The 16,186-nt window shown below is 48.7% G+C and overlaps 1 protein-coding gene across 8 annotated transcripts in view; it reads left to right on the top strand.

The window, feature by feature from the left end:
* CACNA1A (calcium voltage-gated channel subunit alpha1 A) overlaps positions 1–16,186 on the top strand; it is a 286,551-nt gene that overhangs the window by 163,864 nt on the left and 106,501 nt on the right. For all 8 annotated transcript variants that reach the window (XM_059389171.1, XM_059389172.1, XM_059389169.1 and 5 more), the window contains 3 exons: positions 3,373–3,464; positions 5,912–6,064; positions 10,445–10,638. In XM_059389171.1, coding sequence (XP_059245154.1) covers positions 3,373–3,464; positions 5,912–6,064; positions 10,445–10,638 — 439 coding nt within the window. The remainder of the gene's footprint in view (positions 1–3,372; positions 3,465–5,911; positions 6,065–10,444; positions 10,639–16,186) is intronic.

The raw sequence follows: 16,186 nt of genomic DNA, 5'->3' as shown, positions 1-16,186 counted from the left end.
GCATCTCTACTTCCTCATATCAGGGAGATCATATGATAGTTGTCTTTCTCCGATTGACTTATTTCACTAAGCATGATACCCTCTAGTTTCATCCACATCATTGCAAATGGCAAGATTTTATTTATTTTGATGACTTTATAGCATTCCATTGTGTATATATACCACATCTTCTTGATCCATTCATCTGTTGATGGACATCTAGGTTCTTTCCATAGTTTGGCTATTGTGGACATTGCTGCTTTAAACATTCTGGTGCACGTCCCCCTTCGGATCACTACGTTTGTATCTTTAGGGTAAATACCCAGTAGTGCAATTGCTGGGTCATAGGGCAGTTCTATTTTCAACTTTTGGAGGAACCTCCATGCTGTTTTCCAGAGTGGCTGCACCAGCTTGCGTTCCCACCAACAGTGTAGGAGGGTTCCCCTTTCTCCGGATCCTCGCCAGCATCTCAACACCTTCTCTTAAAATGTCGCTCTTGCCCAACATTCCACTGGGGGGCCTTGGCTTTTTTCACTTGCCCTATCTACCCCTAGGATATCTGGTCTACCATAACCCTGTTTTCCACCACTCTTTTCTCACTTACCAGATTTTTACTGAGTCCCTGCTAGGCCATAAACAGGGCTACAGGCACTATAAACAAACAACTTTGTCTTCATGGTGCTCACATTGTAAAAGAAGGGGTGAAGAATAAATGCAACTTAATAAGCTATATAATCCTTCAGAGGGAAGGATCTCCTTAGCAAGAGGAGCCAGGGAGATCCTCTCTGAGAAGGCAAAATGTGAGCTCTGAAGGGTTTGAAGAGGGCCAGCAAGGCAGAGAGGGAGAGAGTTGAGGGGACAGGCATTTGCAGTAGAGGAAATGGCTATAACATTCCCATGGCAGGAAGGAGCTCTTCCTTCTGTTGGAGGAACAGAAGATCAGAGTGGCCAGGATGTGGTGGGACAGGCAGTCAGTGGGAGTCAAGTCATGCAAGGTCATGTGGTCATGGTAGAGTTTGGATTATATTCTAAGCCTGATGGAAGCCAATGGAAGGTTTGAACAAGGAAGTGACAGAAAACCGGCATCTCAAACTCATCATGTCAACAGCCCAGTCTTGATCTTCCTCCAAACCTACCCCTTTCCTATTAAAATTTACAGAGACTTCATCCTTCAGGTAGCTCAGGCCAAAACGCTACAGGCCTCTCTGATTCTTCTAGCTCCCACCCCACTCAATCTTTCCATGGGAAACCCTGGCGGCTGCCATATTGTTCTCCATAGCACTTGCCATGATCTAACATGTCATGTTTTCCCATTGTCTCTTTGTGCATGGAAGTGTCCTCAGGCACCCTATAGTAGGTGCTCAATAAACCCGCATTGAATAAATGAATAGCTGTTGCTTAGTGGCCAATTCAGAACCAGGAAGCCAGTCTTCCTTTCTCCCTTTCCCACCATGGCCTCCACCCCATTCAATGAGCCATGTGAGGTAGAAAACGGGTGTTCGGGAGTCCTGGGGTCCTGGCTTTGAGTTCTTGCTCAGTGGTACGGACCTCCATGCATTAGTAACTTCTCCAGGCTCTAGTTTCCTCTGGAAAATGGGACTCATCCTGCAGACTGCTGGGATGTAGGGAGGATTTGATGAGCCCAGGCAAGCTCCCCGATGCCCAGCAATCAATGGCAGCTATATTTAAATTGGGGCCTCCTTTGTACTCCCACTGCCTTTGTCCTAGTTCCAGCCCTCATTACGCTGGCCTGCTCTCACCGCTCCCTCCTCGCTCTGCCTCCATCACTGCCCATCTGTCCTGTCAGCTGTCAGCCTTGTCTTCACCACGCCAACCCTAATCACATCCCTCCCCTGCTCCGAAACCTTACATGACTCCCACTGTCCACAGGACAAGACCCACCTCCTCAGCCCCCAGTTCACAGCCTCCAACACCAGCCCACCCATTTTTCCCCACCAATACCCTGAACAAAGCTTGTCTTTGTGGGGCATTCTTGGCCACAGAAGCCTCCCCACCCAACCCTGTCCCATTCCCTCTTAATTCCTTCTCATCCTTCCAGCGTGGGGGATGAAAAATAGTACATGTTAGGTGCCAGGTTAAGATTGCCCTGGGCCAGGGGGAGGTCAGATTATCTGCGTTTCTGAGGCTTAGACTGGTTAGAACAAAGGCCACACACTGTGAAAACGTAGGGCCAGGGTTTAACTCTGGGTCTGAGATTTTGTGCTGTGCTAACTCCTTGTACTTGGGCTCCATGGTGATGCTGTCCCCAGCTCTCCTGACTGTATTTAGGTCCTCTTTATTCTCCAGCCTGCGGCCACAGGGACTCAAGTTTGAACCTCACCCACTTGTGCAGTCCCCTGAGGGTGGGATCAAGTTCTTCTCAGTGCTACCACTGTGTCCAACGCAGCCTGGCCCAGACCCACATGGTTCACTTGGAAGTGTGGTGGCCCATTCCTCACCCCCGCTTCCAACCTCTGGCCTTGCCCCGCAGGGGATCTTCTTGTAATACAGGTCACATCCCATCCCTCCAGTGCTCAGAACCCTCCGTGGCTCCCACGTCACTCAGAGAAGGAACCAGAGTCCGTACCACGGCCCACTGGGCCCTGTATGATCTGCCCGTCACCACCCTGCCCTCACTGTCAGCCTGGCTGGCTTGGCTCTGGCCACCCCGGCCTCCTCACGCTCCCTCAGCTGCACACCAGCAGAGCCACACTCATTGTTTGGTTTGGTTTTCTGTGGGTTTTTTTTTTTCCCCTTTTCATTTATTTCCGAGTAGCTTAGCACACTTCCTGTGTGCCAGGCACCATGCCAACCACAGCCCCTGTATCAGTCCATTTCATCCCCACATCCCTTTGAGGCATCGTCAGTACTATTGTTATCCCTGTTCTATAAAAGGAGAAACTGAGGCACAGAGAGGTGTACTGGCTTGTCCAGGGTCACCCAGGTGGGAAATGGCAGAGCCGGGATCTGAACCCCATGCAGGCTGGGCTTATAATACTGAAACGCTTTCCTGCCAGTTGGTAAAAAGCACTGAGCCCTGAAGGGTCTGCCATGCTCCCTGGATGCTCCCCAGGACCCCTGGGCCTCCCCACGATTCATTCCAATTGTGCATGTGAAATATATTGAATGTCACCCCAACCACGTGCCAACAGGAAGCTTCTATTCCTCTCAATCTGGTGTTTATTACCACCATGAACCATACACCTTGTTGGGGTCGTTGTAAATCACCTTTTATCCTCTAAGGCAGGTACGGTAAACACGGGAGATAAAACTGAGGCCAGCAAGGTAAAGTCACCTGCCTGTGGTCGCCTAGCCAATAAATGACGTCAAACCCCACTCCCGTCTGACCCTGAAACCCACCCTCTGTTTTCCGCTCTGGCTTCTTTCTTCCAGCATCTTGGCGACTGTTGGGACGGAGTTTGACCTACGGACGCTGAGGGCAGTTCGAGTGTTGAGGCCGCTCAAGCTGGTGTCTGGAATCCCAAGTGCGTGAGTTTCCAACCCTGGAAGGGGTCTGATCAGGGGTCCTAGGAGTCCTCAATTTCCCCTCTGCAGAGCATCTCAGAAGCGGCCCCTGAGTGCTTCCCAGCTTGTACCAGGGCCGCCTTCTTTTGGGGGGGATGCTCCCAAGGGACCCCCAGGACCTGGCAGTAGGTCTCCGTGAGCTTTCGAAAGCAAGCCAGGAGCCTCACCTATAACCACAGCACCAGTTTATTGAGCACCTGCTGTCTATCAGGAACCATGCTGATACATCTCAGTCAGTACTCAAGGCTCTTGAAGTTGGGAGGGAGTGCTGATATCTCCATTTTACAGATGTGAAAACTGAGGCTCAGAGCAGCTGAATAATTTGAGCACAGTCATGTGACTGAAAATGGCAGGATTAGGAGTTAGCAAGTGTGACCCCAAGCCTGGCCACTAACACTGGTGGCAGTGACTATGACCATCTGTTGAGCACCTGCTGCATACTGGACACTGTAGAGAGAATGTTATATGCATTGTCTTGTTTGTCTTCTCAGTGGCCCAATGAACCCATTTTACAGATGAAAAGGCCGAGGCTCAGACAGGTTAAATTCTGCACCTGAGCTCTGACAGCCTGACAGTAATGAGCTCCAGAGCCCATACTCGTCCTATCTTCTTGCTTTCTCTTCCTCCAAGGGTGCTCTTGCCCCACCCGTTGGGCACAGCTGCCATTTTCAGGGTCAGACGTAGATTTGGCTACCAAAAACCAAACAAAACAGGGCTGACCTTTTTCTGTCTCGCTGCCTCAGTTAGTACTACTACTACTAATTTGAAAGCACTTACTAAAAAAAAAAAAAAAGAAAGAAAGAAAGAAAAAGAAGAGAAAAGAAAGCACTTACTATGTGCCAGGCACTGTTCTGAGTATTTGCCATTTTAAAAATTCGTTTGTCCTCACGACAAGCCTGTGAGGTAGGTTCTATTATCAGTTCCATTTTACTCATTAGCTTCATTTGTCAAGTTCATTGCCATCTGGATTTAAACGTAAGATCTCCCAGACGACCACCACCAGCAGGGTCTTTTCGTAGAAAGAAGGCACTGTGCTTAGCTGTCCGTAGGACTCCAGGAGCTGCCTGCATTGCATTAAGGGGTCATCTCCAAACTAATACTAACAAGAATTTCAGCACCCGTGATGGTACTTTGCCAGATATGTGCTCTCTCATTTAATCCTGAGAAGGAGGTGCTATTCCAGTCCGCATTTACAGATGAAGAAACCAAGATTCAGAACGGTGACCTGACTTGCTGAAGGTCACATCGCTAGTAAGCAGACGACTAGGTCGGTCCCCTCCATGCAGACTGAGCTAGGTGCTCAGATGGCCCTGCTTTATCTGGGGACGGGTGTCAGGAGAGAATGAATGAAGGCAGGAGGAAAGCTTACGAGCAAGGACACAGTCTCGGCCTGATCCTGCGGGAAGCTCAGGAGTGTGAGGAGCACCAAACTTATCCTCCAGCCCGAGGCAGAGGGACGGCTGGCCTTTTATGCTTCTCTGGTTACTTATTGGGGGCAGGGGGTGGGGGACGGTGGGAAGACAAGAGCTGCTCAGGTAAGGCAGCTCTTGAAAACCAAGGGCATTTGTATAAAGAGGAGGGGCAGCAGGGAGCCATTAGCAGCCAGCTGGAACCATCCCCCCACCACCCCCCAACCCCCGGCACTCACCCGCATGCAGGCATGCAGTGTCCAGAGCCCTAGGGCTTCCACCTGCCGAGAGGTGCTAATCCTGAGCCATGCAAAGTTCTTCTAATCAGGAAGCAAGGCCTTGGGCTTTTTGTCTGAACCCTGATTTTAACCGTAAACTTTCCTAATAACACAGTGGCTACAACCACACAGATTTGACATCCCTCAGACCTGGGTTTTAGTCCCGGCTCTGTTATTTCTGACGCCTTTGGTCGAATCACCTCTCTCGGACTTGCTTCCCACCTCTGCAGAATGGGGTAATTTTACACGGGTGCCCACTTCATGGGGTTGTGCTAGAAGCCAATGAAACCATGTCTGGTTTCTCAGGACTGGAATTGGGACATTGACTGCTGTACCCCGCACAGAGGTGTGGCTGGCTTCGCCGGTGCCTCTGCATGACTTAGGAAAAGACGCCCCCTCTTGGTGGGAAAAATTAGGAAAAAGCACCCCGCTCTGGGTAAAAGCTTCCCCAACACCCAGGAATATGGCTCAGAAAGCAATCAATTTCCACCCCTTCCTTAGCTAAAAGGTCAACAAATGACAGCGTATGTCAGATGCTTTAAAAATATTTTAAAAGAAGAAGTGCCTTAAAATATTAGGAGGGCTTGTTCCCATTTTATGACAACCAGCCTGTGTGGTTCCCTCGACATCGCCCCACCCCCAGCCTCGCGTGTGCTCTGGGTTCCTAGAGTTTGGGGTGCTTGCTCACAGAGCCGTGGGGCTCTCTCTGTGTCTTCTCAGGTTTACAAGTCGTCCTGAAGTCGATCATGAAGGCAATGATCCCCCTGCTGCAGATCGGCCTCCTCCTATTTTTTGCAATCCTTATTTTTGCAATCATAGGGTTAGAATTTTATATGGGAAAATTTCATACCACCTGCTTTGAAGAGGGGACAGGTAGGTCCAAGCAGCATGATGTGGTTGGTTTTTGTTTTTTGGGTTCTTTCCCCCAGCCTTCCTCCCTTGGGGACAAGCTCCTGGAAAGGATATGCAGGGCTTTGCTTCTTTCTCCTGGCAGCTGGGAGAACTTCCTTGCAAAGTGCTCCAGGCAAAGCCGGGGGTGAGATAGCCCTTGGGGTCTTGGTTGTTCTAGGGCCTTGCATTGGGGTTCCCCAGAAACTGTCCCAGGGGTAAGTAGTTAATTTGGGAAGTGATCCCAGGAAGTGCCAGAGGGGCAGTGGGGACATGAGACAGGAAAGGAAGACATCTAGTAAAGGGGTGTAGTGTTATCAAGCAGGCTACCGTTGTGGGCAGCTGGGGTCCGGTCCCATTGTGCAGCCTGGGGAGGTAGCATAGGACACACGCCTCAGACCCATCCCAGCCAGGGGCAAGGGAGTCGGGGTCTTATCCACCAATTTCTGTCCGACACTGACAAGGACTGTCCCTGGGTGGGCGTTGATGTCCCGGCCCGGCTGGCTGACCTGCATGCTGGGCTGGAGCAGGCATGAAAGATCTTTTCAGGTGAGAGGGTGGGGAGGCCAGGCCAACAGCAGGATATGGACAGGGTGCCGGCAGCTTCTGCCTCGTAACCTTGCAGGGACCACATCCCATGCTGTGTTCTCAAGCAGGAGGAAAGGGGACAGCCTGGTCATGAAGGAAGGGGTCCGATTGCTTTGTTGGGGGGCAATCCCCATTGCCTGGAGAAAAGGAATAGAGAAGGCGGCCCTCTCGCCCCCCCCCCCAGACTGTACCTTGAAGACACCCCAGCTGGGAGGCAGGACACCAGCAATCAGAACCTAGCACAAGCAGGGTTCTGTGTCATTGGCATCTCCTCAGTGGTTGGGTGAAGAAATGCAAGGTTGGGGGACAGGCAGAGAAAAGCCAGGAAGGCAGGAGGCTCACTTCTGGGACTCAGCTCCGAATCAGCAATGTCACAGGGTGGTGTCCCCCACTATCCACACACTCAGGGGCCCCAGCACCCTCCAGATACATTTTCCATTAAGTGTCCTGCTCTCCAAGCTCCTTCGCTCTCTGAAGCCCAAGAACCAAATGGAACCGGATAAGGACAGAAGCCTGGATGTCTGTGTTGGGACCACTGGCCATCTTGGTCCAGATGGGCTGGCTGGCAGTGCTGATCATGGGACCAGGGAACCATGAATTCAGGGGATAGACAGCGTGGATGGTGAAGCTAAAGGGGAACCCCTGTGAGAAATGAAAGGAGTTTTAGGCCCGTCTCTCTGGGAAGAAGATTCTGTTCAGGAGTGGCTTCCCACGCACCCCACATGGTGGAGCCATGGCCCAAGACCACCCCAGAGGGAAGGAAAACTCAGTTGGAAACGTTTATTCAAGATGTCCTTTTTCTTGCTCCTTTTCTCTTGCTCCTCCTGACTCCTTCTCTCCTGGGCTTGTGAAGTTTGCTCAATATGGGATGTCCTAATTATTTCTTTCCCCGATGAAGAAGGTGTTAATTGAGGCAGAGCTATTTCTGCGCCTGGCCTCGTCACCCGGGCGGAAACACAGGAGGGAGAGATACAGGGCAGGGCCCCTCGGAAAAGTCAGCCAAGAGCAGAGAAACCAGGACTCCTGGAGCCTAGGTTTTGGGGTTTTGTTGAGGTGATTTTTTTTTTTCTTTTTTTGTCTTTCTAGTCAAGCAGACACAACTGGCTTAGGTCTGAGTGGGGTTGTGAGGGGGCAGATGTGGGGGGGGGGGCAGCGGGGGGGGTTAGAAAACCTCATTTTAGGAGGATGACTGAAAAGCTCGCGATTAAAAATATAAGGCGTGTGAGTAAGAGACAGATATATACAGACACCCAGGCAGCAGGTTAATTTTAAAATATATTTATAACCAAATTCCTCAGACTCTCTGGACGGTTGCTTTTCTAGAAGCAGTGCTCAGAGTGTTTCGTGATAGGGGGGCGGAGGGTTGAGGGGGGATTGAAATCAGGAGAACCACTGGGCCAAACTGCCAAGGAGAGACAGATTTTCAGCTGCGTCTCTTTATCCTCGGGAACCCGGTTCCCGCGTGCCCAGAACCGTGCCAAACACTCAGAGAAATGCAAAGGTAAAGTGGAAGGCATTCTGCTTTCCAAGTGCCTCCAAAATCGTTTAAGGAGACAAGACTCCTCGTCTCCAATCAGTTTGTAGCCATGAAGGCTGGCGTGAGCTTTATCTCCCCACCAAATATGGACAAACATTGGGGAGCTCTTGTAGCCCTGAGGAAAAGGAGGGACCAGAGTTCACTGGCTGACACAGGGGGCCGCAGGGGGTGGGAACTGAGCCAGACTTGGTCACAGGGTGGAGACATAGAAGGTTCTGGACAGAGGTGACCTTCCCAACAAACACTGGTTCTCATTTCATATAGGAGCCCATGCATTTTCTTCTCCCCGCTCTGAGCCTGATGTTTATAAGATGTTGCCTTCCAATCTATATCTGTTCAATATTAACCCCCCTGTACCAAATCCAGCATGAATGAGGAAGGCATTTCCAGCCACTTAAACTAGTGGCTGATGTTCTCATTTCTTCTTGAGCAGTGGGTGTCAGCTCTGAGAGTGGCGGGTGTCTCTTTGCGTGACCTACAGTTTTTATTTAACTGACGCTTCAAAGGCCAGTAAGATTCACGCCTTCCGTGCTGGTTTATTTCTCTCTGCTGCATGCTGAGTGGGGGTTGGGAATTTGTGCCTATAGCACATACATTGAGAGCTATTTTTATTTTGTGGAGACCTTGAATTTGCCGACTTGGCTGTTTGTTTTCTTGGCGGACAGTGTTGCTCTCTGAAAACCTTCAAAAGTGTGACTCACTGAATAGGGTCCTCTTGTATCCACTGCTGTGGTCCAGTGGGGACACCCCTGGGTCATTCGATGGTCCCCTGATGCTATGTGTTTCCAGGGTCTCCCCATCAACACCTTGGAATTCAGACCCCACCTTTGGCACCCAGCCCAACTTCACCAGGAAGTTGTCTTTGGTTGCCAGCAAAAGGGGCATCTGTTGGCATGTGTCTCTTTCCTTGTGGCATTTTTACAATCTGCCTCTTGCTGTTTGGGGAGAAAACTTAGCTCCTGTGCCTAAGGGTAAGTACTGTGTGTACTGGCCTCCCTCGCCCCCAGAACAGCTCCCTGAGCCTAGTACATCTCAAAGGAAAGAAAGAAAAGAAAAAAGAAAAGAAAGAAAAAAAAAAGGAAGGGAGGGAGAGAGGGAAACAGGGAGAGAAGAGGAAGGGAGAAAAGAGGAAAAAAAGAAAAAATCTGTCAGACAACTGAAGAACAGCATCACGTGACTCACATATTTGCCCTAATGAAGTCTGGAGAACGCTGCCCCCAACCATCTCACAGCGCGTGTGGCATATTCACCCAGACCCTCTATATCAGGGAACAGAAAGCACATCTCAACAGATCTTAAAGGACCAAAGTATACAAAATATAATCCTCTGACCCCAGTGTAATTAAGCTGGAACTTGGTAACAAAAAGATAACCCTGGAAGTGTTTGGAAGTTAAGTTAATTTAAGTTTAGTTAATTTAAGTTCATTTAAAGTTAAGAAATTAAGAGGCATGCTTCTTCTCTGTGGATGAAATGATAGGGTATTTGAGATTTGCTTTAGAAATATTCTAGCGCAAGGCAAAGTGTGCGGAGAGGATTCAGATGAAACAAAACTAGCCCTGAGTTGGTAAGTGTTGAAATTGGTGATAGGTACATGGAAATTCATTATGCTATTCTATTTTTTAAGATTTTATTTATTTTAGAGAGAGAGAGAGCGTGGGGGGAGGAGCAGAGGGAGAGGGACAAGTAGACTCCATGCTGAGCACAGAGCCTGACACAAGGCTTGATTCCACAACCCTGAGATCATGACCCAAGTTGAAATCAAGAGTCGGACACTCAACCGACTGAGCCACCCAGGTGCCCCTATGCTATAATGTTTTTGTAAATATCTGGCAAGTTAAAAAAAAAAATAAGAAATGCATCTTGGTTATCCATGGGTCGAAGAAGAAATAATATTGGAAATTGCTGAATATTTTACTTGAGTGATAATGATCATAATGCATGACAAGTTTTGTGAGATGCAACTAAACCTGCACGCAAAGGGCAATTGATAGCCTTAAAAGAAATGAATCCATCTCAAAAGTTTAGGAAATATACAGGGAAAGTAATAAAACTTGGAGAAGAAATTAATAAAACAGAAAACAATGAATAGATCAACAAAGCCAATCTTTAAAAAAAAATACTGATAAATTCATTGCAATAGTCATTTTTTTCCAACAATATTGAATCTCTACAGCCCCTGTTTCTCAGAGCTGGTTTTCCTAGCCCTTTCCCCTGACTCTTCTCCCCTTCCCTTTCATAGATGACATTCAGGGTGAGTCTCCAGCTCCGTGTGGGACAGAGGAACCCGCCCGCACCTGCCCCAATGGGACCAAATGTCAGCCCTACTGGGAAGGGCCCAACAATGGGATCACTCAGTTCGACAACATCCTATTTGCAGTGCTGACAGTTTTCCAGTGCATCACCATGGAAGGGTGGACTGACCTCCTCTACAACGTAAGTGATGCAAGTATGGGGAGAGGTGGCCCTCCTGGACCAGCCAATTCCTGAGGCTGAATTGGAGGGACTCTGAGCCGGTGAGGTGGGACAGGGCGAGGGGGCAGGAGGCATCAGAACTTTAGGTAGAGAAGGCCCCTTGGGACATGGAAATCTAGAGGGCACTTAGATGCTGCATAAATTTTCACTGTTAAAATGTTTAAGTATAATTTTAGATTTTTTAATATGTAAATGTGTGATTCACAAGCCCATATGGATAAAAGAGTAATATCCCGGGATATATACAAAGGGACTCTGTGTTGGGACCCTCACGGGCCCTCTGCCAGCCACACTCCTTCTCTGTAGGGTGAGGAGCCCGTGGGGCACAGGGGATATATCTTTCAGAAGCTGGTACCAGCTATCCCACTTTCTAGACAGCCTTCTTGGATTATCCAGGATCCTGGAATTTTCTGCCCAAGTCCAGATTCTGTGGACTTGCATGAGATTCTTCTGTGGATCTGTTCTCCAACTGGGCCAGGTGTCCTAGGAGCATCTGTTGGCACAAATGTGACTGGAGCTTAGCCATGTGAGCAGAAATGTCCATGCATGTGTGCATGAAGCCCCCTGCCCCGGGCCAGATGGAGCCATGAGTGGGAGAGAAGGCAGGCCAGGCATGGTCCAGGGGCAGGGCTGGATTTGTTCACATCGTGATCCAGGGCAGACGTCTAGGTTCTAAATTCCACCCTGACCTTCCCAGTGCTTATGTTTACAAAGGCGAAGCATACAGCATATTTTATTAAGTAGCTTTTAAATATTTACACAGAGTATGTGGGCCTCCATCAGTACTCTTGTCTGAGATCTTGAAAACATTAGAGACAGGCCCACCTGCCCCACTTGCATCCTGTTTCCTATCCCTCCACCAGGTGCCACCCCTTCAGCTCCTTGGTGTATGCTCTCTGTGTTTATGCAAATATAAGTGTAATCAAATCTATATCCTCCTCCCTCTTTCTTAGCCCAGAGTGTAGCATTCTATGCCTGCTGTTTTATTCTGTGATTTTGGTGGGGGGGGGGGTCTCATGACAACATATCCTGGAGATCTTTCCATGGTAGGACATGGAACATGACCTCATTCTTTTGTACAGCTGCATAGCAGTCCATTGTTTGGTGGGCTGTGGTTCATTTAATCAGTTCTCCCAGAGACAAATGCTTGGGTGGTTCCCCATCCTCTGACATTGAACTCAGAGCTGCCATGAGCCCTACTGCATTTATGTCTTTTCATCCTTGTGCAGAAATAGCAGGGGTTGGTGGTGTCCATTCCCAGACGTGGGATCACTGGGTCAACAACTAAAGTGTATTTATAATTTTGATAGATATTTAGATGTACAGGTTTTAGAACTCTCTCTGCCCTAAACACAGCACACCTTCCTCACCCCCCTGTACCTCCCCCCGCCGGGTCGTCACCTGTCAGCAGCTGGAGATGGGTAGAGTCAGGAATACAAGGTGCCACAAGTGTAGTGACCTCATTGGGCTGGTCCACATATACCTCTGTTGACTCACAGAGGTGTCCTCTCTGCCTGCGTAAATGCTGAAATTGCCAGTTAAGGTTCTGCCATATGAGCCAGGGCTTGGCCTGCTGGGGAAGCAACACCATGTTTCTTCCTACATGTGGGGCTGCTGAAGTCTCCTCCTGGTGGCAGTTGAGGTTTCTTAAGGAAGGTTCCCCCTTGGGGGTGGATGGAGATTTGCAAGAACCTATCTATCCTTTTGATCAGTGGCTCATTTTTGGGTGGGGCTGAGAGTACAGCCTGGAAGTGGATTGCAAAAGTGCCATGGACAGCTGAGCATGTCACATACTGCACAAGCCACATCTCAGGAGTGTAATTTGTATTGTAGACTACCATTTTTTGGTATTATATTATTGGTATTGCCAAATAGTGGTATTTGGTATTATAGTTCACCATTATTACAGTTTTTTGACAACTATAAAGAATGTAAGAAGGAGACATGGTGTCCTAATTTGTATAAAGACCTTGTCTAAGCATAGCATCCTAGAAACAGACCACAGATCTAAGAAATGTTCAGTCTCTCTCTTGGGCCTCACTTGCAAAGAGCTTGGATCAAAGATTACACCCAATCGGCAAAAGCTTGCTGGGGGATTTTTATGGGTTCTAGATTTTTGCTTTGCAAGGATGGTGTGAGAGGAGGCTGCAGAGGGAAATGAGCCCTGCTGGAAGTGAAACAGAGCCCGGGGCCAGGAAGGTAAGGAACTTGGACAGAGAATGGGACTGAGGAACAGAAGCTAAGAAAATTGTGAACATGGGAAAGGGTTGTGTCCAGAGAAAGTGTCCAGAGGTTCAGAGGAAGACACTGGGGATGTACTTAGTAGTGGGAGAGGAAGCATGAGCAGGATGACATATTTCCAGAAGATTCTCTAGTCATAAGCACCATTGTTGGAAGAGATACTTGTCCTAGAAGCTTAGAGCTGAGCTGTCTTTGGGGAAACAAGAGGAGGGGAAGTGGTGAGAGCACAGTCAGAAACCAGACTGCCTGGGTCCCCATCCTGACTCTACCACTTCCTTGCTGTGCAACCTTGGGCAAGTCACTTGGCCTCTCTGTACCTCTTTCCACTTGTGCAATATGAGCAGAAGCACGGTCCTACCTCACAGGGGAGGAGGACTGAGTGAGCTGGGTACATGTGAAGTGTTTAGAACAGTGCCTGGTCCTCAGCAAGCTCTGCATAAGGCTGAATTCTCCACCCTGGTAGGCATGGCTCTCAGAAACATATGAATTTCTTATCATAAAAACCCCAGCAGCACCTGACGAAGTAGAGTGAGCTGTGGGGTTCCACTTCATTCCCCACCCTCACCCTCAACACACTGGTAGCTGTTCCTAACTCCGAGTAGCCTTCTAGAACTTTACATGTACTTACATCCCACCATCATCCTGTGAGTAGAAACTCCACCCATGATCTGGGCCCAATGTGAGTCTAGAGCAGTAATAAAGTAGCACGAAGTGGTGGCTAAAGCAACAGAGATTAGTTGTCTCCCAGTCTGGGTGCCAGAAGCATTAGCCCTCTTGACCCTCCTCCAGCTTCTAGCCAACAATCTTTGGCATTCCCTGGCTTACACATTCTCTGCCCTCCACGTGAACATCCCATCTTCACTCGGCTGTCTTCTTATAAAGACACAGGTCATGTTGGATTAGGGCCCACCCTACTCCAGCACCCTCTGGTCTTAACTAATGACCTCGGCAATGACCTGATTTCCAAGTAGGGTCACATTCTGAGGTCCTGGGGGTTAACACTTCAATGTATCCTTTTGGGGGGAGGTATTATTCAATCCATAACACCTCCCAGATAAACTACTGGACCTGAACCCTTGTCTAGGGCTTCTCAAATTAAGACACAAACTTAATACAACCATTAAAGCCTCTCATTGTCAAAGGCAGGGGGCGAAGGTGACTGCCTTTGAGTTTCTGCTGCTGAGGACAGAGCTGCTGCTTTTCTAGGCATCTGGGCTCTGCTGTTGTGTTCTGCCCTCTGCCAGCCCAGCCTTCTCAATGCATCTGGCCACAGGCAGCCACAAGGTCTGGAATCTTTATCCTCTGTATTTGTGCTAGAGCCGAGGCCCGTGGGCATGGCCTCCCTGGCCTCTGGCAGGTGAGACCCAGGAGTAGAGAGTCTGGGTGCACCAGCTCCAGGTTTCTTAGAATCCATGAGCCAGATGGATGCCACCTGCCTGGGTGGGCAGGACTTTACAATCCCAACATCTCATTTCTTTTCTCAATATCATTGATAACCATTTGATTATTCACTAACTGTTGAGCACCTACGGTATGCTGGGAAATGGGCAGGTGGCAGCAGGGGAAGGAACCCACCACCATGAAGAAGATGGACAAAAACCCTCGCTCTGATAGGGGAGATGGACAGAAACATTAAACATGATAAATCAAAAACTTCATCTATGGTGGGACATAGACAGTAAGCAAATGCATAACAGGGGACGTGGTGACATGCCCTGTGAAGACAAAAGAGCACAAGAGGAAGGCAGGGCTAGTCTAGGTCAGCAATCAGGGAGGGCTCCTCAGAGGAAGTGACATTTCCAGAGAGAAGGAGAGCGCCAGACGGATGTTTGTGGGAGAGCATTCTTGGCAAAGGAAACAGCAGTAGCTCACCTACATGGCATGTTCAGCCCCCTTCCAGGTTTTCCCAGTTTTGATTTGTTCCTTTTCTTTTCTGCTTGGCTTCCTGGTTAAATCAAGCGCCTTCTGGAAAAAGCCTAACCCCAGCTAATCAGCAGTGTTGTCAAAGATTTATATCAGGATGTGCATCTCAGCATTATTTGTAAAAATAGAACAAAACTGGAAGCAACTGGTTCAGTACCGTATGGTCCCTTCGTATGATGGAATATTACGTCGTCATTAAAAAGCATCTGTTGGGAGAATATTTACGGATGCGTAGAAATGCACACTGTAGAATGACGAGTGGGGAGAACTGATTTTTTTTTTTTTTAAAGAATCAAGGTTAGGTAAACCTATGTCTTAGCTCCAGCTGCCATTAGAAGAGTATGCAGCAGGCGGCTTCAACAACAGAAACTCATTGCTCACGATTCTGGATGCTGGAACCATAGGGCCAACACGGTGAGGACTCTCCACCTGGCTTAAGGACAGCCGGCTTCTTGCCAGGAGAGAGACAGCTAGCTAGCTCTGTGGTGTCTCTTCATATAAAGACACTAACCTCATCATGGGGGCCCCACCTGTGTAACCCCCTCGAACCCTGACCAACTCCCAGAGGCCCCGCCTCCTAACACCATCACACTGGGGCTCAGGGTTTCCACACATGATCGTAGGGGTTGCGATCCACTTCAGCCTGTCCCATCTTCTGCTCTCAAGTGTGTACATTTGAAAATATACATTAGGGAACGAAAGGCTGGAACGCACTGTACCAAGATGGCCTCTAGAGAGTGGGGTTCAGGAATCTTTATCTTCCCGATTCTTCTCTGTATTATCAATTTTTCTACTGTGAGCACAATTTCCTTTTGTAATCAGGAAAAAAAAATAGGTTTGTCTTGTTATAGATTTAAGAGGGAAAAAAGATATTTTTGCTTATTATGAGAAGGGGGGAAATGAATATTTTCTGGGTGTGTCCACAGTGTGTTGGCTACTCACCCGTCCAGAGAGAGTGAACACCAAAGGCTCAATTAATATAGCAATAATCAATGCTCATTCTTATTGTTTTACTATTAAATAAACAAATTAAATGAAGAAAAAGGACATCTTCCTTATGGAAGAATTCTGTTTAATATAAATGCAGATGCTCCACTTCTAGAAGCAGGGTTGAGTCTCCCCCCTCATTGGAGGGTAGGCTGGACTTAGTGACTCACTTCCAGAGAATAGAGTAGGGAAGGGAGAGATGAAGTCATTTTACAGTGGGGGAAACCTCGCAGACACCACCTGAAGCAAAGGACCAAGGTCGGACGCTCCCGCCCCCCCCAACCACACACACACTATCGTATGACCCCTGATGGATGTGATGGGCAGGGGACCTCACCTCTGGTTTTCTTCCCTAAGA

This window comes from Mustela nigripes, chromosome 2, assembly GCF_022355385.1.
Source record: "Mustela nigripes isolate SB6536 chromosome 2, MUSNIG.SB6536, whole genome shotgun sequence".
NCBI lineage: Eukaryota > Metazoa > Chordata > Mammalia > Carnivora > Mustelidae > Mustela > Mustela nigripes.
This window is presented reverse-complemented; position numbering and strand designations above follow the sequence as displayed.